General features: G+C 47.1%; 1 protein-coding gene across 3 annotated transcripts in view; it reads left to right on the top strand.

The window, feature by feature from the left end:
* GNL3L (G protein nucleolar 3 like) overlaps positions 1 to 23360 on the top strand; it is a 26626-nt gene extending 3266 nt beyond the window's left edge. For 2 of the 3 annotated variants that reach the window (XM_061177927.1, XM_061177928.1), the window contains exons 3-16: positions 5754 to 5815; positions 6629 to 6736; positions 7477 to 7593; positions 8337 to 8420; positions 8977 to 9112; positions 10038 to 10141; positions 12183 to 12327; positions 14329 to 14416; positions 14903 to 15077; positions 15164 to 15306; positions 15591 to 15727; positions 17544 to 17671; positions 21206 to 21425; positions 23042 to 23360. In XM_061177927.1, the coding sequence (XP_061033910.1) occupies positions 5754 to 5815; positions 6629 to 6736; positions 7477 to 7593; positions 8337 to 8420; positions 8977 to 9112; positions 10038 to 10141; positions 12183 to 12327; positions 14329 to 14416; positions 14903 to 15077; positions 15164 to 15306; positions 15591 to 15727; positions 17544 to 17671; positions 21206 to 21425; positions 23042 to 23124 (1730 nt within the window). In that variant the 3' untranslated portion in view covers positions 23125 to 23360. The remainder of the gene's footprint in view (positions 1 to 5753; positions 5816 to 6628; positions 6737 to 7476; positions 7594 to 8336; positions 8421 to 8976; positions 9113 to 10037; positions 10142 to 12182; positions 12328 to 14328; positions 14417 to 14902; positions 15078 to 15163; positions 15307 to 15590; positions 15728 to 17543; positions 17672 to 21205; positions 21426 to 23041) is intronic. The other variant, XM_061177930.1, reaches the window with a different exon arrangement.
* Positions 23361 to 25054: the final 1694 nt, after the last annotated feature.

Genomic DNA, 25054 nt, shown 5'->3' on the forward strand with positions numbered 1-25054 from the left:
ACTTGTCTGTGTACCCACAGGAACCAGGGCTGTTGACTCTATGATTGGGTCTGTCTCTTTCACAACACTGTTAACTTCTCACTGACATCTGGTTCATCTTTGTGTCCCAAGGGCCCAGCATGACCAGGCATAGCTATTTGGCACTTACTGTATGCCAGGCAATAGAATGTCTCAATTAGTAGTGCTAACTCAATCCCCCCCTCCTCCCACCAGGATGCTTACAGCCTAGAGGAAGAAGACAAATGTGATACATGGACTCTTCCTTATAAGAGGGAAGGCAAAGGCAGTAGGACAGGTCTGGTTCTGTGCTTCCCTGCCTTTATCCTGCTATAGCCCAAGCAGAAAATGATAACATTTGGATAGCACACTGGATAGACTGGATGAGAATTGTGCAACCCAGTGGCCTTGTATTCTGTGTGAATTGTGGCCCTGCCTATGTAGGGCTTGGTGAAAAAAAAAATCACTTACTTTATATAATCATAAAAATTTCATCAAGAATCAGACTTTGGTTATGTTAATACCAAAAGCAAATAATCATTTTTTCACGCAACACGAGAAAAGTGAAAAAAATTAGTTATACTCTATTTAAGAATATCAAATACAAGATAATAATAGAATTATTTTTTTAATTAATTTTTATTGGTAATAGAATTATTAATAGTGATGAAAAACACAATAATTACCTGGTGAAATAGAGTATATGCATACAAAGGAACCCTGGCAGTTTAAAAAAATGAGGAAGTAGTATATGGAAAGACTATTATATGGAAAAACTGTTAGATGGAAGGATCTCCAGGATTTGTTAAGTGAAAAAAGCAAGTTGCTGACAGGAGTACATAGTATGTTACCTTCCCTGGGAGAAAATGGAGGGAAATAAGAATATATGTTTGTATTTGCATAAAGAAACTGAATGATGCATGACAAACTAATGAAGTGGTTTCTTGTGGTGAGGGGACTGCAGTGGCTAGGGACAAGTGTGGGAGGGAGACGTCTCAGAATACATGGTTTTATTTTTATTTATTTTTCATAATTTTTATTGGAGTATAGTTGATTTACAATGTTGTGTTAGTTTCAGGTGTACAGCAAAGTAAATCAGTTATACATATATCCACTCTTTTTTAGATTCTTTTCCGACATAGGCCATTACAGAGTATTGAGTAGAGTTCTCTATGCTATACGGTAGGTTGTTATTAGTTATCTATTTTATATATAGTAGTGTGTATATGTCAGTCCCAGTCTCCCAGTTTATCTCCCCCCCCTTCCCACACTGGTGACCATAAGTTTGTTTTCTACATCTGACATGGTTTTACTTTGGAACCATATGGCTGTATTACCTGTTAAAGAACAATCATACATATCTGCACTAGTGGGAAAATGGTGAACATTAAATTAAATAGAAAAACTTTACATGTGCACACAAAACAAAGACTTTCACTGTTAAATTGCAACTGAAGTCTTGATCAGACTAACTAGGATGATTGCAGTGGAAGATGGGGGAGGTGCTTCATGGTGCAGCTCCCTACACCCTGGGCTAGAGATACCTTGGACGCAAATGGTAATGATAATGATTAAATCTGGGAAGGTTATTGAGAAACCCTAGAAAGAGTGTTCAGATACAGTTTCAACTGTTGTACATTTTTGAATGGCTATTAAAAAGGAGGGTATGTTTTATCATTTAAAAGATTTACAACCATCAATGACTGGTGGCACAGGTATGTAATCCATCGTAATGACAGACTGGAATGTAAGCTGCACAGGGAGGGAAATGGGGTGGCCGTTGAATAAAGAATCGAGTGGCACCAGTGTTTTGGAAGTCTCTAGGAGGTTGAACAAATGTGCTTGAAGATAGTTGAGAGAGGTGTCTGAGATTGCTTTCTGAAGTACAAGCAGTCATAGATGATGATCATAGATGTCACCATAGCAATGGGTGGGCAGGTGGCTACATGGAATGGGGATGTCAAGGAAGTGGGAAACCTGAGCGTTGGAAGGGACCCAGTGATCACCAAAGTTGCCCAGGTTGATGATGGCAGGAGTTCAGTTGAAAGTAAAGCTATGGACTTCCCTGGTGGCGCAGTGGTTAAGAATCCGCCTGCCAGTGCAGGAGACACGGGTTCAATCCCTGGTCCGGGGAGATCCCACATGCCACGGAGCAACTAAGCCCGTGCACCACAACTACTGAGCCTGCACTCTAGAGTCCGCGTGCCACAACTACCGAAGCCTGTGCGCTCTAAGGCCCGCGTGCCCCAACTGCTGAGCCCACATGCTGCAACTACTGAAGTCCGTGCACCTAGAGCCCATGCTCTGCAACAAGAGGAGCCACTGCAATGAGAAGCCTGTACACCACAGCGAAGAGTAGCCTCTGCTCACCGCAACTAGAGAAAGCCCACGTGCAGCAACGAAGACCCAATGCAGCCAAAAATTAAAAAAAATAATTAAGAAAAAAAAAGTAAAGCTATGAGCTAGGTGCTTCAATAAAAGAGGAAAAGTGACTCATAGGTGACAGGCATAGCAGCAGTCTCAAAAAAAGCAGGATTCCCCCCCTCCCCCCTCTTTTTTAACAAGAGGGAGAAATTGGTTTGGCAGTGGTGAGTCTGCAAGATGCCTCCTGTACCTACTGGCTCCAAGGTATTCATGTTCATGTAAACTAATAGCCACCTTTCAGGCCTGCAGGTGAAGCAGTGTCCTCAGGGGAGAGCTGAGTCTTTATTAAGGCAGGAGGTTGAGGAATTGTTCCCAAGAAAAGATGGAAGAATTAGGGGAGTGCTGATCTCCCAAGTGGGAGTTTCAGAGGGCATAGTGGGAAGTCGGATGCAGGGGTAGATGGAGGATGGGGGCAGAGTCACTGCCAGGCTGGGGATACAGGGATGTAGTGGGGTGAGAGTATGGGAGATGATGGATGAATGGAGAGATCCACCTTTGATTATTGATATGAGAGTTGGTGGATGGAGATACTGGTGGTCAGAGAGATTTAAGGAAATTCTTCAAGGTCATATAGCTAGGTAGTTATTGAGCCAGAACAGGAACCTAGGTATGGCTGGCTAAAAAATGGTAGCTGTTTTCTCTCTGAAGCTATTAAAAAACAGTAACAGCAGCTCCTGGGTGTTGCAGTGTTGTGAGTGGTGACTGCACCCCTACCCTCTTCCTCGCTTCTCCTCCCCCCTCCTTCTCCTCTCTGAAGCAGATGTTTTTCCCCACTTTTAGTGATGTATTTTCTTTCATCGTGTGCCTGTATCCAGTGCAGGCCCTCATTTTCCAGGGAAGTTAGGCCGATGCAAATTGTTGAGTAAAATGGCCAGACCTGGTTCCTTCCAAACCTCACATTCTTTTCATTGCAACATGAGTACTTTGGAAGAAAAGGAGACTTGGGATCTGATTTTTTTTTGTTACGGGGAAATTCGGTCCATTCACATTCATTATGATAACTAATATGTTTGGTCTGATTTTTACCATCTTATTTTATATTTTTTGTTTGTTTCTTCTTATTCCCTTATTTTAAAAAGTTTAACAAGTTAAAAAAATTCTCCACCAGGACTTAAAATTATGTTGGTAATTGCATTCATATTTATATCAAGCATAACTAAATTTTTCTATCACTTTACCAAAGTTAAATAACTATTTTTGCTCTACTCTTCCAAAGTGAGACCTTTAGCATGATTTTATGCTTATTTTTGCTGGTATACTTCCTCAAGTAGTTTTACCAGAAAGGGAACACAGGTGGTAATCTTTGCATGTCTGTCTTTTACCTTCACGTAAGAGTGATATATTGATCAGTTATAAGAATTTAGCTTGGAACACGGTCCCTTGTCTCAGTACTTTGTAATGGTTATTCTTCTGTCTTAAGTGTTCAGAATTGTGGATTTGAGAAGGCTGTCTGCTTCTCTCACCTTTGTTGGGAATGCCTTCTATTTGGAAGTTTACAAGATTTTCTCTTTATACTTGGAGTTCAGAAATTTCATCAGTGTATGCCCAGGGCATATGTCTTTTTTGTTAATCTTGATGCTCTATGCGCCTTTCTAGTCTGAAGCCTCAATCCTGTTTTCAACTTGGGAAACTTTCATTTATTATTTTAAAAAATAATTGCTTCTCCATTTGTATCTTTTCTCTTTCCAGAACTCCTTTTAATTTAGATACTAGCTCTCCTGAGTCCATTCTCCTTATTCTGTTTTTACTTTTTTTTTTTTTTAAGTTGTGGCGCGCGGGCCCAGCAGTTGTGGCTCGCGGGCTCAGCCTCTCCGGGCCATGTGGGATCCTCCCGGACCAGGGCCTGAACCCGAGTGCCCCGCACCGGCAGGAGGACTCCCAACCACTGCGCCACCAGGGAAGCCCCTGTTTTTACTTTTCTTTGGATTTTTGTCCTGTTTTAAGCAAGCTCTTCCCTTGACCTTCTAGCTCATTAATTTGGTTATTAGTGATGTCTGTTCTGTTTTTCACTACATCAATTGAATTTTTATTCAATATCAAATTTTGGGAATCTTTTTCTCACACAGTTCATTTGAAGTATCTTCTTGAATCTCTTTAAGAACTTGCAGTAGTATTTATTTATTTATTTAATTTATTAAAAAAATTTTTTTTTGGCTGTGTTGGGTCTTTGTTGCCTCGCACGGGCTTTTCTCTGGTTGCAGCAAGTGGGGACTACTCTTCGTTGTGGTGCGTGGGCTTCTCATTGCGGTGGCTTCTCTTGTTGCAGAGCATGGGCTCTAGGCACGCGGGCTTCAGTAGTTGTGGCGCATGGGCTCAGTAGTTGTGGCTCACGGGCTCTAGGGCACAGGCTTAGTAGTTGTGGCACACGGCCTCAGTTGCTCCGCAGCATGTGGGATCTTCCCAGACCAGGGCTCGAACCCGTGTCCCCTGCGTTGGCAGGCAGATTCTTAACCACTGTGCCACCAGGGAAGTCCTGCAGTAGTATTTAAATCCTCTGTTTCCTACATTAACTCTGCTTTGGTGTGAACCACCTAGTGTGATTGGGGAGCCTGTTCTCTGATAATCTCAAGCTGCTCCTATATTTGTTTGTAGCATATATCCTGACCTTCCAGAACCTCCCCCTGTAAGAATTCCTTTAGCCCCCTTGCAAATGGTGAGAATTAAGGGAAGCCATTCTTTCTGAGAGGCCAGCTGTGAAGGAGATGACAGACGGGACTCCTCATTGAAGTGGGAAGAGGCCCCTTAAGTTCCTGGGCTTTGTTAAGGCGTGATTGTAGAAGGTGAACTCTTTCCTCCTTAAATCAAAGGGAGGTTGCAGTTTAGCTGTGTAGTGCAATTCCCTTTGGAGGCAATGACATGAGCAGGGTTAGCAGGAAGGGACAGTTCTCTCCCCATGTGCTGAGGGCATCTACTCTGGCTTAGCTGGCTGGGACTCCTCAGAGTCCCTAACCAGGGACTAACCAGGGTCCCTAACTCTAACCCTAACCGTCAGATCACTTTCCCATGCTACCAGCCCCCCACCTCAGCCTGGTGCCAAAATTGTTGAGCTGCCCCAGCTAGAAGTTGGGAGAGAGAAAGAGGAGTCAGAAGCGCACATTCAAGTTGCTCTCTTCACAGGATTCCCTTAAGAATTGTTTCAGTTTGCACTGAATACCCCAAACATTTATATCCAGTACCTCCTCTGACACTGTTGCTGCCAGCTCCGTGTCTGTCTTGTGCGCCTAGACAGACATGGTGTCTGAGGCTTCCTTAGGTTCCCAGTGTGGCCTGACCTCCATTAAGGTTCAACAAATGTTGGGTAGGTGGATGATGGCTTTTTTTTTTTTCTTTAGAAAATAAAAAGCCAGGTAAAAGTTCCAAAGGCCGCAAGAAGATAAGTTGGTTCCACGCTCAGGTAAGGTATACCCGTTGTTGGCGACAAGGTCAGGAACAGGTTGCCCACCCTAGAAGAGGCCCACAAAACCAGGTAGATATTGGGTGACTCCAAACAGAGCACTGCATTGGAATCAGTAGATCTGGCTTTCCCTCCCTCTCTGGGTGGCTTCAGCAGAAAAGTAGCAGCATTTATTAAGTTCCCACCACAAGCCATACACTGCTTTGTGCTTGGTTTACCTTGGTTAGGGATTGTCATCATCCTATTTTTTAGATGAAGAAACTGAGCCTCAGTGAGAAAGTTCTTAGGTTCAAGGTAGCACAGCTAGGACTTGAGTCTGTCTAATTCCCAAGTCCCTATTGCTCATGGAGAGGAGGGAGGTTCAAACAGTCTTTGGCCCCAGCTCCTGGATCTCCTGGTCCTGCTGGGAAAGTTGTGGACAAGTAGGACTTGGGTCAGAGCAACAGTTCTCAAACTTTAACTAGCCCTCCAGAATCACCTGGAGGGCTGGTTAAACCACAGATTGCTGGGCTCTACCCTTGTGTTTCTGATTTGGTAGGTCTGTCTTGGCATCTGATAATTGGTATTTCTAACAAGTGCCTAGGTGATGCTGCTACTGTTGTTCCAAGGGCTGCACGTCCCTGCCTGGCTAGGGGAAGAAGGGTCTCTCTCTAGTCAGATGGGCAGACCTCTGGGGACAGAGCCCTTTTTGTTTGCTTCTCTCCTCTTTCCCCCAACAACTACACTTCTGAGCAGCTTTAACACCCCCTGGGAAGGGTGATTTCCATGGGTTCATTAGGTCTGTTCATTTTTTCCCTGTTGTGTGGTGACCAGCCTGCAAAGCAGAATGGGAAGAAAGCAGCCACCAAAGTGGCCTCCGCTCCCCAGTTTGTTCACTCCAATGATCATGCCAGTCGGGAGGCTGAATTAAAGAAGAAGAGGGTAAGCCCTTTCCCTTGGAGAGAGAGGGCCTGGCTTGACTGCCAGGTCCACAGAAATGTTGAAAGGCAAAGGCCAGAACTGTTAGGGTTGTTGAGGCTGTTTGTGGAAAGGGGAAGAGAGGGCGGTTGCCTTGATACTTGATTTAGTGTCTCCATTTGCTCACCTCCCAGTCCATGGCTGTCTGGTTTATGTTCTCATTGCTCCACTGGAATGACCCCTGCCAGCCTCACCAGCATGTTCTCTGATATCAGACTCATGGATAGCTTTCTTCCCTCATCTTATTCAAATTCTCAGCATTTGAGACCATGATTTTTTTTTGAAACACTCTCACTTTGGCTTTCCCGTCATCTCACTCTCCTGGATGTCCTTCTTTCTTTTCTACAGTCTCTTTTGCTGCTCTGTAAATAATGGAGCATCCCAGGACCTTGTTTTCTTTTCCTCTCTGGTCTTAAGTGCTTCCCGCTGCCTAGAACACATTCTCTCTCAGCTTCACATACCTTCCTTGTATTAGTGTCTGCCATGCTTTCCCTTCCTTCATCTCTTTGTCTTTTTCTTTCTCTCAAACCCCTTATCTCTTGCTGTCATATCTTCTCCCTTCCTGTATCCCTGCTCCTCCCACCTGTGCCATGTCACACTGTTTTCTCCCTCTGTCACCTGCTCTGTGTTACTCTTGGTCTTCCATCCCTCCCTTAGACTGCAGACCTAGTCAGCTACAGCCCTGGTGTGCGTTCACTTGTTAGGTTGAGGACATGAGGGAGAAGCAGCAGGCTGCCCGGGAGCAAGAGAGACACCGACGCAGGACCATTGAAAGCTATTGTCAGGATGTCCTGCGACGCCAGAAGGAGTTTGAGCGCAAGGTAAGAGAGCAGTCTTTGCCCCTGGGTAGGACTGGTGTGGGTTCGCTCAAAAGCATCTTTTGCCATTGATCTGTGAAAAGGAAAGAGGAAGGGTGTGAGATTGTTGGAGGGGGAGTAGGGAATCAGTTCAGAGAGGACGGGCGGCAGTAGGGACATGGAGGGAGGGTGAGAGGGAGGTGAAGAGCCTTATCTGTGACTGGACAACCCTGGTTAGGTCCTTTCTCCCAAGCTGGAACCCAAAGACTGGGGTTTGGGAGTGGGGAGGCGCTGGACTAGGGGACAGGGGGAGAGAAGGAGTGAGAACGTGAGGGGAAAGTTAAGAGAAGAGTCATCTTCTTTCTAGGACTTCTTACTGCCTTTCTGGAATATATTCTCATCTCACAGAATATATACTTTCCAACTCAAAGTTCCTTTTCTAATATAAAGTACACATTTTGCTTCCTCCATCCCACATTCCCCATAGATTGTTTTTCTCACTTATACCTCCCTCTTACATTCCTCCCTTATACACTCAGGTCCAATCCCAGGCCTCTAGCTGGTGCTCGAACACACACTTAACAAACAGGCACACACATGGACCATGTGGGTCTATCCTTTCTTCTTCTAGTTTCTGGCTTTGTTGGCTGATACAAGCTGCTCTTTGGTGGGCTGGGACTCACATGGCTCTCCCAGCCTCCCATGGTTGCCAAAGACAGCTCTCACTCTCTTTCCTCCCCTGGACCATTGTCTTTTTTTCCCTTTAGGAGGAAGTTTTGGAGGAATTAAATATGTTTCCTCAGTTGGATGATGAGGCCACAAGGAAGGCTTATTACAAGGAGTTCCGTAAGGTATGGAGGCCCATTTCTTTTTTTTTTTTTAATTTTTATTCATTTATTTATTTTTTGGCTGCATTGGGTCTTTGTTGCTGTGCACGGGCTTTCTCTAGTTGTAGCGAGCGGGGGCTGCTCTTCGTGCGTGGGCTTCTCACTTCTCTGCAGTGTGTGGGCTTCTCATTGTGGTGGCTTCTCTTATTGCGGAGCACAGGCTCTAGGCATGCGGGCTTCAGTAGTTGTGGCACACGGGCTCAGTAGTTGTGGCTTGTGGGCTCTAGAGCGCAGGCTCAGTAGTTGTGGCACTCGGGCTTAGTTGCTCTGCGGCATGTGGGATCTTCCCGGACCAGGGCTTGAACCCGTGTCCCCTGCACTGGCAGGTGGATTCTTAACCACTGTGCCACCAGGGAAGTCCCGGGGGCGCATTTCTTAAGGTCCTTTAGGGAGGGCATCAATCCAGTCCTGTCTCCTTTCTGCTTCTGTTTTTCCTAAGATGGAGACCTCTTCTTTCATGGGCCTGTTGATTGCTACCCAGTTCTTTCCCTGCCTTCATCCCTCATTCCCTGCCCTACAGGTGGTGGAATACTCTGATGTGATTCTAGAAGTCCTGGATGCCAGGGACCCATTGGGCTGCCGCTGCTTCCGAATGGAGGAGACTGTACTGCGGGCAGAAGGCAACAAGAAGCTGGTCTTGATCTTGAACAAGATTGGTGGGTGTTGGGCAGTATTGGGTAGGGCAAGGCAGGGGCCAGGCCTTGTTGAAAAACTAGCTTGGACCAGACCCTGACACCCAGCAACTCAGTGGTATCCATAACAGTTGTGTGAGGTAGGAATTCTTGTTCGAGTTTTTAAAGCCAGGGATTTGAGAGGTGAAGTCACTTGTCTAAACACACACACACCACACACACAGTACAGCAGAAGTTGGGAGTGGAGTTAAAGCCTGTCTGCCTTTCAGTCCCCTGTTTTTGCCATTTTGAGCTTTATCTGTGACTGGCCAACCATGGAGAGTTCCTCTTCTCTCCCAAGCTGGAACCCAGACACTGGGGCAGAAGAGCACATCGGCTCACGAGTCACTCAGGTCTGGATCTTATCCTAGTTTTGCTGTCTGTTTTCTCTGGGATCTTGGACAAGTCATGTCACCTGAGAGCTTCTGTTTCTCTAGGTGTAAAATGAGCTGTGATTGTCTCAGTCTCACAGGATTGTTGGAGAATTAATGATAAAGTGCTTGGTACATACATGTTCAGTTCTTCATAAATGGTAGCCATTTTTGTCAAGGTTATTCTTGACATTTGGCCCAACCTAGAATGATCCAGGGAGAGGATGGGAAGCACAGTCTTTGGGAGGCCTCTGGTACCCTGGGCCCCCTGGTCTGGAAGGAAGGCATCTAGGACCATACAGCTGGTTACCCATTCTCCTTGAGGAAACAGAGGTCTCCTCAGGGAGGGCCAACTGGTCCCCTAGACTAGACTGTCCTTTCTAACTCTAACCTGGGGACTGGACAGGGACTGTCAGTGCTAGAGAGATATCTGTTAGCAGGAGGTGGGCCAAGTCTTAGATGTGGGTGGCTGCATCTTTGGAGTGAGCCATCGAGGTGATGTTCTCCTTTCCAGTCCTCTCTGTTCTTATTTTCCCCAGACCTGGTCCCCAAGGAGGTTGTGGAGAAGTGGCTGGAATACCTTCGGAATGAGCTGCCAGTCGTGGCTTTCAAGGCCAGCACCCAGCATCAGGTCAAAAACCTGGTAAGCTGGGGCCAGGGACATCTAGCCTCTTTCAGGGTAGCCTGGGGCTACACTGTTTTCTAATTATATCATTAACATGGAAATGTGTTTTCAATGTAAAATATTAAAGTATACAGAAACATTTGTTGCTGCAATGGAGAGAAACTGGGTCCTGGGGGACATTTTTTTTTTAAAATTAATTAATTAATTAATTAATTTTTTGTGGCTGTGTTGGGTCTTCGTTTCTGTGCGAGGGCTTTCTCTAGTTGCGGCAAGTGGGAGCCACTCTTCATCACGGTGCGCGGGCCTCTCATTATCGCGGCCTCTCTTGTTGCGGAGCACAGGCTCCAGACGCGCAGGCTCAGTAGTTGTGGCTCACGGGCCTAGTTGCTCCGCGGCATGTGGGATCTTCCCAGACCAGGGCTCGAACCCGTGTCCCCTGCATTGGCAGGCAGATTCTCAACCACTGCGCCACCAGGGAAGCCCCCTGGGGGACATTTTTTTTTCAGTTTTGCACCAGGTATAAAACTTATTTATTTAAAAAAATAAAGTAGAAAAAATAAAAACAATTACAGTTGACCCTTGAACTAAACAGGGGTTAGGGACATCCACCTTCTGCACAATGGAAAATCCGTGTATAACTTATAGTTGGCCCTTCATATCTGCAGTTCTGTATCTGCAGATGCAACCAACTGCGAATCATGTAGTACTGTAGTATTTACTAGTGAAAAAAATTTGCGTATAAATGGACCTCTGCTGTTCAAACCCGTGTTGTTCAAGGGCCAACTGTATAGATGAAGCTTGAATATCCTTACGCTGGTACCTCTAATTCCAATCTCTTTTATCCATACCGAGAAGTAACCACCATTGTTAGTTTGGTGTGTATCCTTCCAGATGTTTTTCTGTGCTTTATATTATATGTGGATGTGTTTATAAAGAGAAAATAGTGTTTGCGGGTATCATATATGTCATCCTGCGTTTTTTTTTTCCTTGAAGATCTTTCTATAGAGTTCTACCTTTTTGATGCTAAATAAAATTAGTTTCCAATTTTTTTTATCATTATAACCAGTACTACAACATGTACCCTTACAAGTCTTGGCTAGTGGGCAAGTGTTTGTGTAGGTTGGGCACTGAGAGGTAGAGTGGCTGGGTCATAGGCTTTTTGCATTTTACATTTTCCTAGTCACTGACAAATTGCTCCCCAGCACCCCACCTCCTCCACCCCCACCCCTCAGTGGCTGTACCAATTTATCTTCCCACTAATGGGATAGATGAATGTGTGAGAGGGCTTTTTTCCCTACACCCTTGCCAACATTTGATATCATTAAACATTTAAATCTTTGTTCATCTGGGAGAAACATGATATCTCCTTTATAATTTTTTGGCCTTTTTCATGGCAAAAATGTGATAAGCATCCTTTTTTAACAGCTTTCTTTCATTTGTGTTCCACTTCAAGGATATAGCTACTTAATCTGTTTCTTATTAATAGATATTTAAGTCAGTTCCTATTTTGAAGTATTGTGGTGGGTAAGTAAGGACAGAAGAAGAGCTGAAAGGGCATTCTAGGCAGAGGAGGTAGCATCAGGAGTAAGGAGATGGAGGCCGAAATGGCCTTGTCCTGTGTGAGGAATCAAGGGAAGGTAGACTTTATGTGGGCCAGGCACTATCTCTTCTCTCCACAGACAGGGAGGCAAACGTCCCCATTGTGTAGGTGAGGTTAACTGAGGCCCAGAGAATGGAATCAGAATTTGCCAGGCACACGCCTGTGAGAGGCAGAGCTGAACTTAAACCTGGCCTGCCTAGAGGCAAGGATGCTATCCTGCCCCTGCTGAGGGAGGCAAGAGACAGGCAGGGACAGAGAAGACTGGAGATGCAAAGACAGTGGAAAAATAGGCCTTGTGGAAGCAGGGAAATGGCAGGTATTCAGGGCCTGTGTGAGAAGCCCTCTGCTTCAGGCTGGGGGTCTCAGTGATCACAGGGAGGCGGCCCTGAAAGTTGGAAATCTGAGCTGAGACCACATCTCCCACCTGATGCCTCTTCTATAATACCCCTCATTTTCCAGAACCGCTGCAGTGTGCCAGTGGATCAAGCCTCTGAGTCACTGCTGAAAAGCAAAGCCTGCTTTGGAGCTGAAAATCTCATGAGGGTTCTGGGGAACTATTGCCGCCTGGGTGAAGTACGCACCCATATCCGTGTGGGTGTTGTGGGTAAGGCCTTGGGGGAGGTCATGGGACCCAGGCTTCTTCCTTGTGCAGGGGCTTCATTGGGGCAAAGGATTCTGGGAACTTCATGTTACTTTTGTGGGGGGAGGAGAGGAGCTGTTCAGGAAGGGTCTTGTGATGTGTAATTTGGATAGGTGGATGTGGGAAGGCATACTCAGGATCACCACCGTGGTCTGAGTGTTAGAACCATGGACCAAATGTGCGGGGCCAGGCTTGGAGTTGGCCCCATCTCATTCTACCAGAGCTGTGGGAGGGAGGGGTGAACATCTCCCTTTCATAGATAAGAACACTGGGGCTCAGAGGAGGGAAAGGGACTTGTAGGGCTCAGCCCTGGGTGAGACAAGGCAGAGCTGAGGCTCAAACCTGGAACCCAGGGTACTGAGGGAAGGCTGGTGGGAAGGGAACAGGGAAATTGAGAGAGGCAGAGATAGACCCGCAGGGAGAGGAAGTGAGGCTGGACACTGAGAAAAAGGTGTAGATTTGCATACCTGAATAGACACAGAAGATTTGGGAAGCCAAATGGTGGGATTGGTGGGGAGTGGAAAGGGAAGACATGTGAATGACAGAGGCATGCAGAGAGAGGGAGATATGATCACAAAGACTTGTGCACAGAGACTTGCAGAGAAACATAAGAGGGCTAGAGACCCTCCCATGTAAGTAGAGAGACAGACATGCATACCCAAGGAAAGAATGAGTGAGTCAAACACAGGGATAGAGAGAGATTCAGAGGGAGAGACACATAGAAAGAGGCAGGAACAAAGATGCAGACACAGAGGAATGCACCCCCAGACCTATGCACACATACAGATCCACATGTATGGAGACATGTACAGGTTCAGAGGCAAAATACATGCAGACCAAGCTCTTCCCATACACTCACCCAACTCCGCTTCCCCTCCCCAATCAAATAGAGCCACGGAGAGACACGTGCCTGGATACACTCGACCCTCAGACATAGTCACGCCCCAGAGTCACAGAGACAGACACACGTCTATGATGAGACGGATATATATATAGAGAGAGAGAGAAATAGAGACAGAGCATTAGGGAGGCACAGAGAAAAAGAGACACAGTGGAACACGTACGGAAGGACATACATGTAGAGAGACAAGCCCATGGAGAGAAGGAACATGTACAGAAAGAGCTGAGAGGAGTTGGCATAGAGGGAGTTACAAAGAGGCAGAATTGGTGGGGTGGGGAGAATTAGAAAGGACAATGGCCAGAATGAGATACAGTGAGACAAACCAGCAGAGAAAGAGGTGCTTAGATACACAGACAAAGAAAGATATGATAGAGAAAAAGATGGAGTGGGAAAGACAGAAATGGGAAAAGCAGCGGTATTTAGAATGAGAACAACCAAGAGACAGAAGATATACAGAGACTTCTATACACGAGGGATATATATACACAAGCACATCTGTGAGGGAGCAGTACGTGTGTAAGTTCTAGCACACAGAGAAAGAGAGTGGTGGGAATGAGAGACCCAGTGAGGAAGAAATAGACAAGGACATCCATAGGCTGAGAGGTGCTCACAGATGCCCAAACAAAAAAACATGCACCACAGGCAGAAAGCTGCTCAGAGACTGACATCTGGAGATGAGCTCCCCCCGCCCCCTGCCAGGTGAATTATACACCAGGATGGATGGTTCTGTCTTACAACATTTCCCAGTGTCCACCCTCCACTGGATTTTGTCACAGAGGCCTTGCATTGAGCGTCTTTCCCAGGCTGTTTGTAGGTAGGAGGTGGGTGTCACATCTAGAGAGAGGGACACGTCTAGCCAGGGTGCTCACATATGGAGGAGAGGGGTAGAAAGGCCATGGAGGGGGTTGGTCAGGACCTTGGATGGGAAGGCAGGAGGCCAGGCTCTGTTTTTGGCTTCCCCATGGCCTGGTCACACTGCCCCTGCCTGAGCCTCCCACACACAGGCTGTCCCAGATATTCCTGAGGACCCTTCCTGCCCTGAGCCATCTGCTGCTCCTTTGTAGGCCTTCCCAATGTTGGGAAGAGCAGCCTGATCAATAGCCTGAAGCGCAGCCGTGCGTGCAGTGTGGGAGCCGTTCCTGGGGTCACCAAGTAAGCACCTGCCTGCTCCCCCACTTCACAGATCCTTCACCCTACCATTCCCCCAACTCCCACGCCTTCAGCCCCTGTCCCTTATCTTGGACTAGCCTTTGATTCTTCCCTGGGCATGGGAGTCTCACTAATAGCCCTCATTTACCTGGCACACCCTGGCTGTGGGCCAGGCACCCAGCTGAGTGTTTCCCCCACTTAGCTCCTTGAAGCCTCCCCGACACCATGCAAGATTGGGCTCTGAATAAGCAGCTCCACTTCCTCGGTGAAGCAACAGGCTTAGAGAGTCAGAAGCTTGCCTGTGGTCCTGCAGCTCAGTCCCTGGTGGTGGAGGCTAGACTAGAATCAGACCCCACATCTCTCCACCTTCATCTGTGTGCCATCTGTCCCACCCCTTCTCTCAACTGGGTGCTTGGAGCCTAGAGGATGCCAGGCACATCTGGGCTTATCACCGTCCTGTGTCCTCCTATCTCCCCTCTCCCGCCCCAGGTTCATGCAGGAGGTCTACCTGGACAAATTCATCAGGCTGCTGGATGCCCCGGGCATTGTCCCAGGACCCAACTCGGAGGTGGGCACCATCCTGTGCAACTGCATTCATGTGCAGAAGCTGGCGGATCCTGTGACCCCAGTGGAGACCATTCTGCAGCGCTGCAACCTGGAGGAGGTATGCGGGCCTCTTGCTTATGCCCTACCCTGCTCCAAGGGCCCTTCGTTCTTCCTCATGATTTCTCTTCTTCCTCTCTTCACCAGATTTCCAGCTATTACGGTGTCTCTGGGTTCCAGACCACTGAGCACTTTCTGACTGCAGTGGCCCACCGCTTGGGGAAGAAGAAGAAGGGGGGCATATACAGTCAGGAGCAGGCAGCCAAAGCTGTCCTGGCTGACTGGGTGAGGTGAGGAGGGGGCTAGGCGTAAGGGTGAAGCCTGCTGGGAGTCAGACTCCACAAAGGGGATCATCTGTGTTCACTGCAGTGGCGGGGCAGCCTAACTTCTTGGGTAGGGAAGTCCAAGGCACCAGGTCACATCCTGCTTGGCAACTTATGCCTCTTGTTCAGAAGCAACTGTCTGGGTTTTCTAGTTGACCCTCACTGTTTCTGACCTGAGAACTCATTCTCTCTTTGATTGGTCATTTGTTGTCTTAATGAGATCACCAATTTCTTCCCACCTCCCAATTCAGTGGGAAGATCAGCTTCTATACACTCCCACCTTCCACCCACACTCTGCCTGCCCATCTCAGTGCTGAGATTGTTAAGGAGATGACTGAGGTCTTCGACATTGAGGATACCGAGCAGGCCAATGAGGACACCATGGAATGTAAGTAAGGGCGAGTAGGTTGGCCTGCCTGGCACCTGGTCCTGCCCTAGTGGAGCCACACAGACCTGACAACAGGTCCCACATTTGACCTCCCCCTGCTCTGGCTCTACTCTGGCTTGGGGAAAACTGTTTAACTAGCTTTAACCTTAATGTCTTTTCCCACAAGGTGGAGAATTGTAATCTGGGTCACGGGAATATGGGGGTGGGGTGGGGTAGGGAGGCAGCTGGTTGTGGGCTCTTGGTAGATAGGAAAAAAATCAGCAAAGTACCTGGAACATGGTGAGGTATTTACGAAGTGTGAGGTTCCTTTCCCCATCTCTTGAGGCCTGGAGTGGACTGAGATACTCCTCTCAAAAACCCCTTCTCTCATTTTGCTCCAGGTTTTGTCACAGCCATTGCATGTCCATTTCTAGATTTTTACTTTTATCCGTATTGGCAGGTGAGGCATCTGAGACACAGAAAGGTGATATTTGCTAAATGGTGCATGGTCATTGACAGGCAGACGTGGCATTCAAACTAGCTCTCTTGCCTTGTTTTGAAGATTCTCCCAACTCAGTATCTAAGTGGTTAAAAGAATGGACTGCCTGGATTAAAATCTGAGTTTTGTTAGTTGTGTGGTGCTGTACAAGTTCTTAAGCTCTCCATGTCCAATGATGTCATCTGTAAAATGGGGGCAATAGCACCCACCTGAAAAGATAGTTGTGAAGACTTATTTGTTATGTAAAAACACAGTGCCTGGCATATAGTACATGCTTGGTAAATATTAGCAGTTATTAAGATGGTTATTTGTTGAGGTACAGAGGTATGACTTTCAGAAACTCCTGTAGGAAGTTTGTTCTCTTCAGATACTCTACCATCTGCAGCTCTGGTTGATGGCTCCTTTCTTCTCTACCCCACCCAAGAAAGGTGCCCGGTGCTCTCTGGGCCTGTCTGTGGACACTCTGGGGTAGTGGAGAAAGCCTTGGCTGGCCTGGCTTCTAGTTACCCTGTTTCTCTTGAGGGCCAATAGCTTTCCTTCTCTGGGCCTTTTAGTGTGCTTGGATTACAAATGAGGACAAGAGGCTGCCTACCCCCATGTGGCTTTAGGCAAGTCAGCCCTCTTTCTGAACTTTGCTTTTCTATCAAGTGGGTAGTTGGGAGGAATTAATGCTCACATTTTTATGATGATGCTTGACTGTGGCTGTGTGTGAGGGCAAGCGGGGCTCTGGCAGTGAGAATGTACTTTGGCAAAAGATTGAGGTCCCGGAAATTGAGAAGAGGGAGTGGTTAATAGTGAGAATTTCCTAGTTGCCCTAGTGTTGAATCTTGAAGAGTGATTAGGGATTAGAGGCCCAGGGAAGGGGATGGGGCAAAGTTTAGAAGAGGTGGGAAGGTAGTGTGGGCCCAGGGCAATGGACACATTTGTGGTTTGCAGTGGAGGCCAGCTCTAGGCAAGGCACCAGAGAGAGAGGGAGAGAGGCCCGGTCCTGGGGAGGGAATCCCAGTAGCTGCCATTTACAGAGCAGTGTCTCAGGCCAGTGCATTTCAGGCACCCTCTGCTGTGATTCACAGCAGCCCTTTGTTATAGGGCTTTGTGGCATTCTCATTTTCCAGATGAGGAAGCTGAGGCTCCAAGACCAGCTCCCAGCAGGCGAGTACCCTACTGCAAAACCCACATCTTGAATCCTTTGTCATGTGGCCTCCCAGCAGGAATAAAAGAGCCTTCCCTCCTGACTCTGCTGGGCAGCGTCCACATATCCTTTCCACTGAGGCCTGACCAGGAGGCTAGTAGCAGGGAGGAGCCAGGGCCCTGACTGTGGTATTTATTGTGTTAAAGGCTTGGCCACTGGAGAATCTGATGAGCTGTTGGGTGACATGGACCCGCTCAAAATGGAGATCAAGTGGCTCCATTCTCCGATGGTGAAAATAGCAGATGCCATGGAAAATAAAACCACGGTGTATAAGGTACCTGTTCTCTTTCTTCATGGCAACACTCTCCTCTACCCCGGGCTCTGGGAAATGGTCAGTCCCTTCCACCTGGCTCCCACAAGGTCCGCCTATAATACTGGGGAGATGCGGGTTGTTCATTCACACCCTGTGGGCTCCCTGGGTGCTAGGCAGGGTGCATCCTTTGCCAACCAATGGCAGGTCCAAGGAGGAGGCATGCTCTCTCAAGCAGCTTTCCCAGCCCAGCTCCAGCCTAGAGAACAGGATCCCCATCTATCCACCCGCTTGTTCAAGTTACAAACCTGGGCAACCCTGATTTTTCCTTCCTTCTAACTAGTATCCTGGATCCTATATACAGTCAGTCACCAAGTCTGTGGCTTCTCCCTCCTAAATCTTAAGAAATGCTCTTGGCCTCTTTCTATTCCTACCATTCCTGTAACCCTAGCCTAAGCTTCCAGTTGTCTCCCACCTGGACATTTGTTCCATATGGCAGGTCCCAAAGGTCACCTGCCCTTTCATGGCTCCCCAGCACCTACAGGATCAAGTTGATATGCTGTGCTATGATCTCTGGAGGCTTTTTCAGCCTCTACGTCTGCCAGTCCCCCATTGCTGCCCTTCGAGAGGTCACAGTTTAGTGGTTTCAACCGCAGATATCTACACTGTGATGGGAGACACACAGGCTGGGGTTGGGGGCAGAGGTTGGGAAAGCATGGATCTAAGGGCCCTAACCTATACTACTTGTGGGTCAGGGAAGTATTCCAGGGGGCCTTGATGCTTGTGCCACGTCTTGAAGGTTGAGGAATTCTCTGGGCAAGGGGGGCAGCAGCTGTGGTCAGGGGCTCAGCCTGTGCGCGTGCCAAGACCCAAAAGGGTGAGAGCGTGTTATTTTGCAGAAATCACTAGTGGTCTGAGGTGGCTGGAGTGAGGGTAGAGGCGGGGAAAGATGAATCTGGTGTCAGATCATTGAAGGCCTTGAGTTTGACTTTAAACCATGGGTAATAGGTAAACACTGAAAGTTGGTTATGTTTTGTGGGGGAGGGGAGGCAAAGGGTTTAAAATTTTTTTCCCATTTTGTTTATTTAAGATATTTTTTTGACTAGGTACATGGTATAAAATTGAAAAGGTAGGATATTCCCTGGCGGTCCAGTGGTTAGGACTCCACGCTTTCACTGCTGAGGGCCTGGGTTCAATCTCTGGTCAGGGAACTAAGATCCCACAAGCCGTGCGGTGTGGCCAAAAAAAAAAAAAGTATGAAAAGGTAAAGGTTATACAGTAAAAGTAAATCTCTCTCCTGCTTCTCTCTCCCAGCCACCCTGCCCACTCCTGAGTGTCCTTTCAGAGCTATTCCATCTTTATACACACATATACATAAAAGCAGATAACAGATCTATTTCAATGCTTTTTAAAAAAATTTTTATTTATTTATTAATTTATTTATGTCTGTGTTGGGTCTTCATTGCTGTGCGCGGGCTTTCTCTAGTTGTGGTGAGTGGGGGCTACTCTTCGTTGCGGTACATGGGCTTCTCATTGTAGTGGCTTCTCTTGTTGTGGAGCACGGGCTCTAAGTGTGCAGGCTTCAGTAGTTGTGGCTTGTGGGCTGTAGAGCGCAGGCTCAGTAGTTGTGGCACACAGGCTTAGTTGCTCCGCGGCATGTGGGATCTTCCCGGACCAGGGCTCGAACCCGTGCCCCCTGCATTGGCAGGCGGATTCTTAACCACTGAGCCACGAGGGAAGTCCCAACAGATCTATTTCAATTCAAATAGTCGTATGCTGTTTTTATTGTTCTGCACATTGCTTATTTCACTTACAAATTCATCTTGTAGATTGTTCCACGTGATTACTTAAAGAACAGTCCTTCATTTTTAAAAAAGAAAATTATTTATTTGGCTGCATCGGGTCTTAGTTGTGGCACGCGGGATCCTCACTGCGGTATGCGGGCTCTTCGTTGCAGCGCGAGGGCTTCTCTCTAGTTGTGGCATGCGGGGGCTCAGTAGTTGTGGCGCGTGGGCTTAGTTGCCCCGCGGCATGTGAGATCTCAGTTCCCCGACCAGGGATCGAACCCACGTCCCCTGCATTGGAAGGCGGATTCTCAACCACTGGACCACCAGGGAAATCCTCTGTCCTTCATTTTTGATGGCTATATAATATCTGGAAGGGTTTCTTAAGCAGGGAAGCAACATGGTCAAGTTTATGTATTAGAACTATCACTCCAGTGGCTGGGGTAAAAATCCAGTTGGAAAGAAAGGAGCCAGAGTGGAGGTAAGAAGTCCAGGAAGGAAACTGTTGCCTGAGCTCTGTAAGAGATGATGAGGCCTGCATTAGGGCAGTGGTAGGAATCACGCCATTCCCATCTTCACATAGTTTCAAAAGTCCCCCCAGTGCTTATAGGAAAATCAGTTTAAAGTTGTGAGTTTAAGGCCATCCTCTGATATTTCTCACTGAGCCCATAAGCCCCAGAACATACCATTTTTCCTCAAGGACCAGCAGTAGTTCCCTACTCCATACTGCAAATTCCAGGCTCAGGTTCAGGGCCCTGAGTAGGGCCACTCCATTGCACAACTCCATTTAGGTGTGCTATATTGTAAATGGTGCCCCCTCCCACCCCCGCAACCCCATAGTTGTACAGTGTGGTAGCCTTGCCTTTTACCCACTGTAGTGTAGCAGGTAGTCATACATACAGAATCCTGACTGCTTGGGTTCTAATTTATTCTACTGCTTACTAGCCGTGTGACCTTACATGCCTTGTTTGTCAAAGACATTGTTGTAAGGATTAAATGAGTTAATACACAGATGTGTGTGAGTACATGTATACATATACGTATGTATGTATATGTATGACACACACATATATGTATATGCTTAGAAAGGTACCTGGCACATAGTGAGCTTCCTGTCAATATTACCTTTTACTGACCACATGTACCTTCTATTACAGCCAAATAGACACCCTTTTGGGTGCCCAGGTATGCTCTCTGCTTTTCCAGTGTTCAGTCAGGAATGACCCTCCCATCAGCAGAAGTATGTTGACCACCACCATCCCTTCAGCCTCTGTCACTTATGCTGCATTTCTTTGGTGGGCACTTACCACATTCTAACTTGTGGTGTGGTTGGGTTTTTTCCTCTTTAGCCTGGTTGCTTCCCGAAGGTGGGACTGCATCCGAGTCATTTCTCCAACATTTCCCCATACAGAGCTAGGCACAAAATAGGTGTCAGAACATGTTTGTTAAATTGAGTAAGACCTTGAAGGGTCACTTGAACAAAGAATCATTGTAATACCAATTGTCATTGACAAGTAATTCTGCTTTTTCATTTTATTCTTGTAAAAGCCATGCAAGCTACCCACTGTCCACCCTTATTTGACGGATGAGCAAATTGTGGCTGAAGGGATAACTAAGCACCTGCTAGTCTGTGGTGGAGCCAGACTTGAAGCTTATTAGTTCTGTGTGGCTCCAAGCTTCCTGTTCTTAATGCAAGCCTGTCCCTGCCTCCTCTGCAGAAGTCTTTGGAGGTACTCTGGGGCCCAGACCTCACTGTTGTCCTCTCTTTCCCCAGATTGGAGATCTCACTGGGTATTGCACCAATCCAAACCGTCATCAGATGGGGTGGGCTAAGCGCAACGTGGACCTTCACCCCAGGAACAATAGCTCAGTGGATGTCTGCCCAGTGGACCGCCGCCCGATGCTACAGAGGATCATGGAGACAGACCCCCTGCAGCAGGGCCAGGCTCTGGCATCTGCCCTGAAGAATAAGAAGAAGCTCCAGAAGCGTACAGGTGGGGGCACCTGACCACCCCCCTGTACTCCAAAAAGAACCCACCTGAGGCCTTAATTAGGGGCTCCTGAATGAGCATCTCCATGTGTCTAGCCCCAGGCCAGGGTTAGGGGTCAGGGATGGGTTAGGAGGCTTACCTGCTAGCACAGTGGTTCTCAAACTTTAGCTTGTATTAGAATTGCCTGGAGGGCTTATTAAAACACAGGTTTCTGGGACCCACCCCCAGAGTTTCTAATTAAGTAGTTGGACCTTGGGTGGGTGGGTGGCGGGGCGCTGAGAATTTGTGTTTCTAACTGGTTGCCAGTTAGTGGTGATGTTGCTCCTCTGGGGACCACACTTGGAGAACCACTGGCCTAGTTTTATGTATCAAATACCCACCATTTATTTATCACCTGCTTTCTATGTGTTAAGAAGCTTTCAGGCTATATATGTTTACTTTATCAATAGGCGATATACTCAAAATCCAAAGGTTACAAAAGAATATACAATAAAATGTCTCCTTCCAATCCCCCAGTCTTCCAGGCGTCCCTCCAGAGGCAACCAGTTAATTTCTTGTATCTCATTCCTGAGATAGGTACACAGGCAAATATCTATATATTCTTTGTTCTCTTTTTGTAGACAGAGGCTAGTCTCGTGAACATATAGTTTTGCCACATCATTTTTCCACTCAATATATATTATAGATATTTCCCCATCAATTCACAAAAGAACTTCTCCCTTCATTTTAATGGTTGTCTGTTGTATGGCTGGTCCGTTTAGGTCTTCATGCTTTGCTAATTTTCACTAACTCATTGCAAAAGTCTTATTCTCATTTGGTAAGTGAGGAAACGGGGGCCCAGAGACATTAAGTGACACACTCAAAGTATTTGATGGGGCCAAAATCCAAACCTAGATTTGACTGATCCCATGAGCCCTGTTCTTTGAACTAGACTGTGTTCATAACCATTCGCTCTTGGCCTGGTTGCACGCTGAGTCCTGGGAATACAGAGATGAATTGCCCTTGAACTGCTGGTCTTATTGGGGGAGTGGGGAGGAGACAAGAAAACAGACATTGGCAACACAAAGTGATCACTGTGAAGACATAGAAAGCACAGTGAGGGAACCTAACCCAGCCTGGAGGTCGTGGTGGGGTAGGGGTGATCAGAGAAGGCTTCCAGAAGGAGGTGATGTCTGAGGGGAATCCTGAGGAACAATAGGGTGTGGCTGGAGGATGGAGGTGAGCATGCAGGCCCGAAGTCCCTACTGCCATCCTGCCCCTTTGCTGTGAGAGCTTTGAGGGTCATGGCAGAGTGCTAATAAGTTCAACACACTAAAAGAAAACAGCTGTTTTGATACTAGGAAGAGATAAAAATACTTGAAGCTCAGTAGTCTGACACTCTGAGATACAAGTTATTTTGGGGTGATCATTTCATAGGTAGACAAATGGGTCTTCCTGTGAGGCTGAGCAGTGGCTGCCAGTAGTCACCAGTTGTTTTGTTTAGTGTTGGGTGGGGAGGGGGCGGTTAGGGAGCCAGTTTGGGAGTTTGGTGCAGACCAAGGTAAATGTAGGCTAGCTCCTGCAGGCCTCCTGTTGGCAAGCCAGCCACCAAGTGACTGCCTGTTTTTCTCCATCTGCAGATAAACTCGCCAGCAAGCTGTCTGATTCCATGATGTCCGCCCTTGACCTCTCTGGCAACGCTGATGACAGTGCTGGTGACTGATCCACTGATCTCATCTCCTTCCCCCACTCCAAGCATCAGTTCCAGTGGAAATAACAGATAAAATGGTTTGCTTCTCCCTGAAGCACCTACATATTAAAAGAGCCCCTTCCCCCAACCCCCCTTCCCTCCATTCTCCAGGAAAAAAAAAGTCCCAAGTGTCTGAAACTGACAAACCCAAATACCCTTATTTAATCCATACTCTGTTTTCAAGAGAAATAAAAAAAAAATTATCAGCAGATCCCTTATGCTAACAGTTTATCCCCCACCTTATAGGTTGGGCTGGTTGGAGGGCTGACCCCTCACAAAACCCTCTTGGAGAGCTAAACATGCAACTGGAGGCTAGGCTGCTCGTAGATCTGGGGCTTCCTCGGTGGTGGTGGGGATGATGATTTCTTTACCAGTCCACAACAGAGCTCAGCAGCAAGACATCCCTGCAATGGGCTGCAGGTCACACATCTTCCTCCCGCCCAAGCCCACAGATCCTCGCTTGGGTGGCAGCAGGAGTAGGGGGAACAGTGATGAGCCTTCTGAGTCTCTGGAAGGGTCTAGGGATAGAATAGAGGAAAGAAGACAACACACAAGCCTGGCTGGTGCTGAGGTGTGGTAAGCACTGCCTGTTCACACAAAGGGAAAGTAAGGTACCTCTTGGTAGGTTGCTGCTGTGGGGCATTTCTGGGCAGACTGTGAGTTGGAATCCCTTGAACTGAAGCACTCTGGCTGGGACCCGTCATTGTGTGACCATGTCTCACCCAGCACCAGCATTTGAATTCCATGATTCAAAAGAGTTCTGGTATCATTTATTCATAGGCTGCATCCTCAAGAGCTGCTATATCAGGGGTATACCAGCAAACTCCTTTTCTGCTGTCTAGAAGACATTATACCCCATAAAAATATTAGCCACCTCTTCTGGGGGAGCATACTCCATCAGACAAAGGCCCAGGCAGTGTCAGGGCCCCTCAGAAAGGGACCAGGGTAAATGATGGCAACAGAAACACAGTATCTTACTTTACCAGGGGTTGTTTGGGTTATGCATAGGACCTCAGTTCCAAGCAGTCTACCTGAGACTGGACATGTTTGAAGGGAATGGGTGTTAGATTGCAGGCTTTGCCCCCCACCCCAAACTTCCACATCATCTATGGATCCACAGCCACATCTTAGCCTTGCCTCTCTTGCTGTCACCCTATTCAAATCCTGAGACTGGAACCATGTGATGGCCTGATAGGCCCTTGGTTGCAGGATGGTTGGCAGGGAAGTGCAGACCACTTCTGCATTCTGTGGCAGCCAGAGGAGAGAATTACATACTGCTTGAGCACAAACTGTACCAGACCCTGGAAACCTGTTACCTCCTTTAGCCTTCAATACAGCTCTGCCAGTAAGAGGTTAGTCTCCCCATATGAAAGATAAGTAGGCTCAAAGTTGTCAGGAAGTACCCAAGACAACATATTAAGTGGTGGTGCCAGGATTGGAACCCAGGTGTGATAAAAACATTATGCAGGCCCTTTCCTCTGCATTGTACTGCCTCCTTAACATTAAGCACCTACGGTGTGCCAGCCTCTGTTATCAAGTCTTTTAAATACATTCTCTTTTTTTGGCTTTAAAAAATAGGGCCTTGATAAAATTCCACTCCAAATACTCTTTAATGGGGTCCAACTTACTTCACACTATCCTATCAAAGTCTCCTGATAGATAATAGTGCTACAGTGAAAAATTGCATACCAGGACAGCTACTGCCATTTTATAACCATAGGGCAATTCATAATTTAACTTTAAAAATATTTTCTAGTACTCCTAAGAGATACTGGTAACTACTAGGAATAAGAGGTATCTCGTTGAGTAAGAAACATCATGGGAACAAAATTTGGCCCAAGTCAAACATAAGAACTAAAGTAGTCATGTCAGGATAAGAATTTGGGATTCCAGATTTTCTACA

The sequence above is a fragment of the Eubalaena glacialis genome, chromosome X (genome assembly GCF_028564815.1).
Source record: "Eubalaena glacialis isolate mEubGla1 chromosome X, mEubGla1.1.hap2.+ XY, whole genome shotgun sequence".
NCBI classification, from domain to species: domain Eukaryota; kingdom Metazoa; phylum Chordata; class Mammalia; order Artiodactyla; family Balaenidae; genus Eubalaena; species Eubalaena glacialis.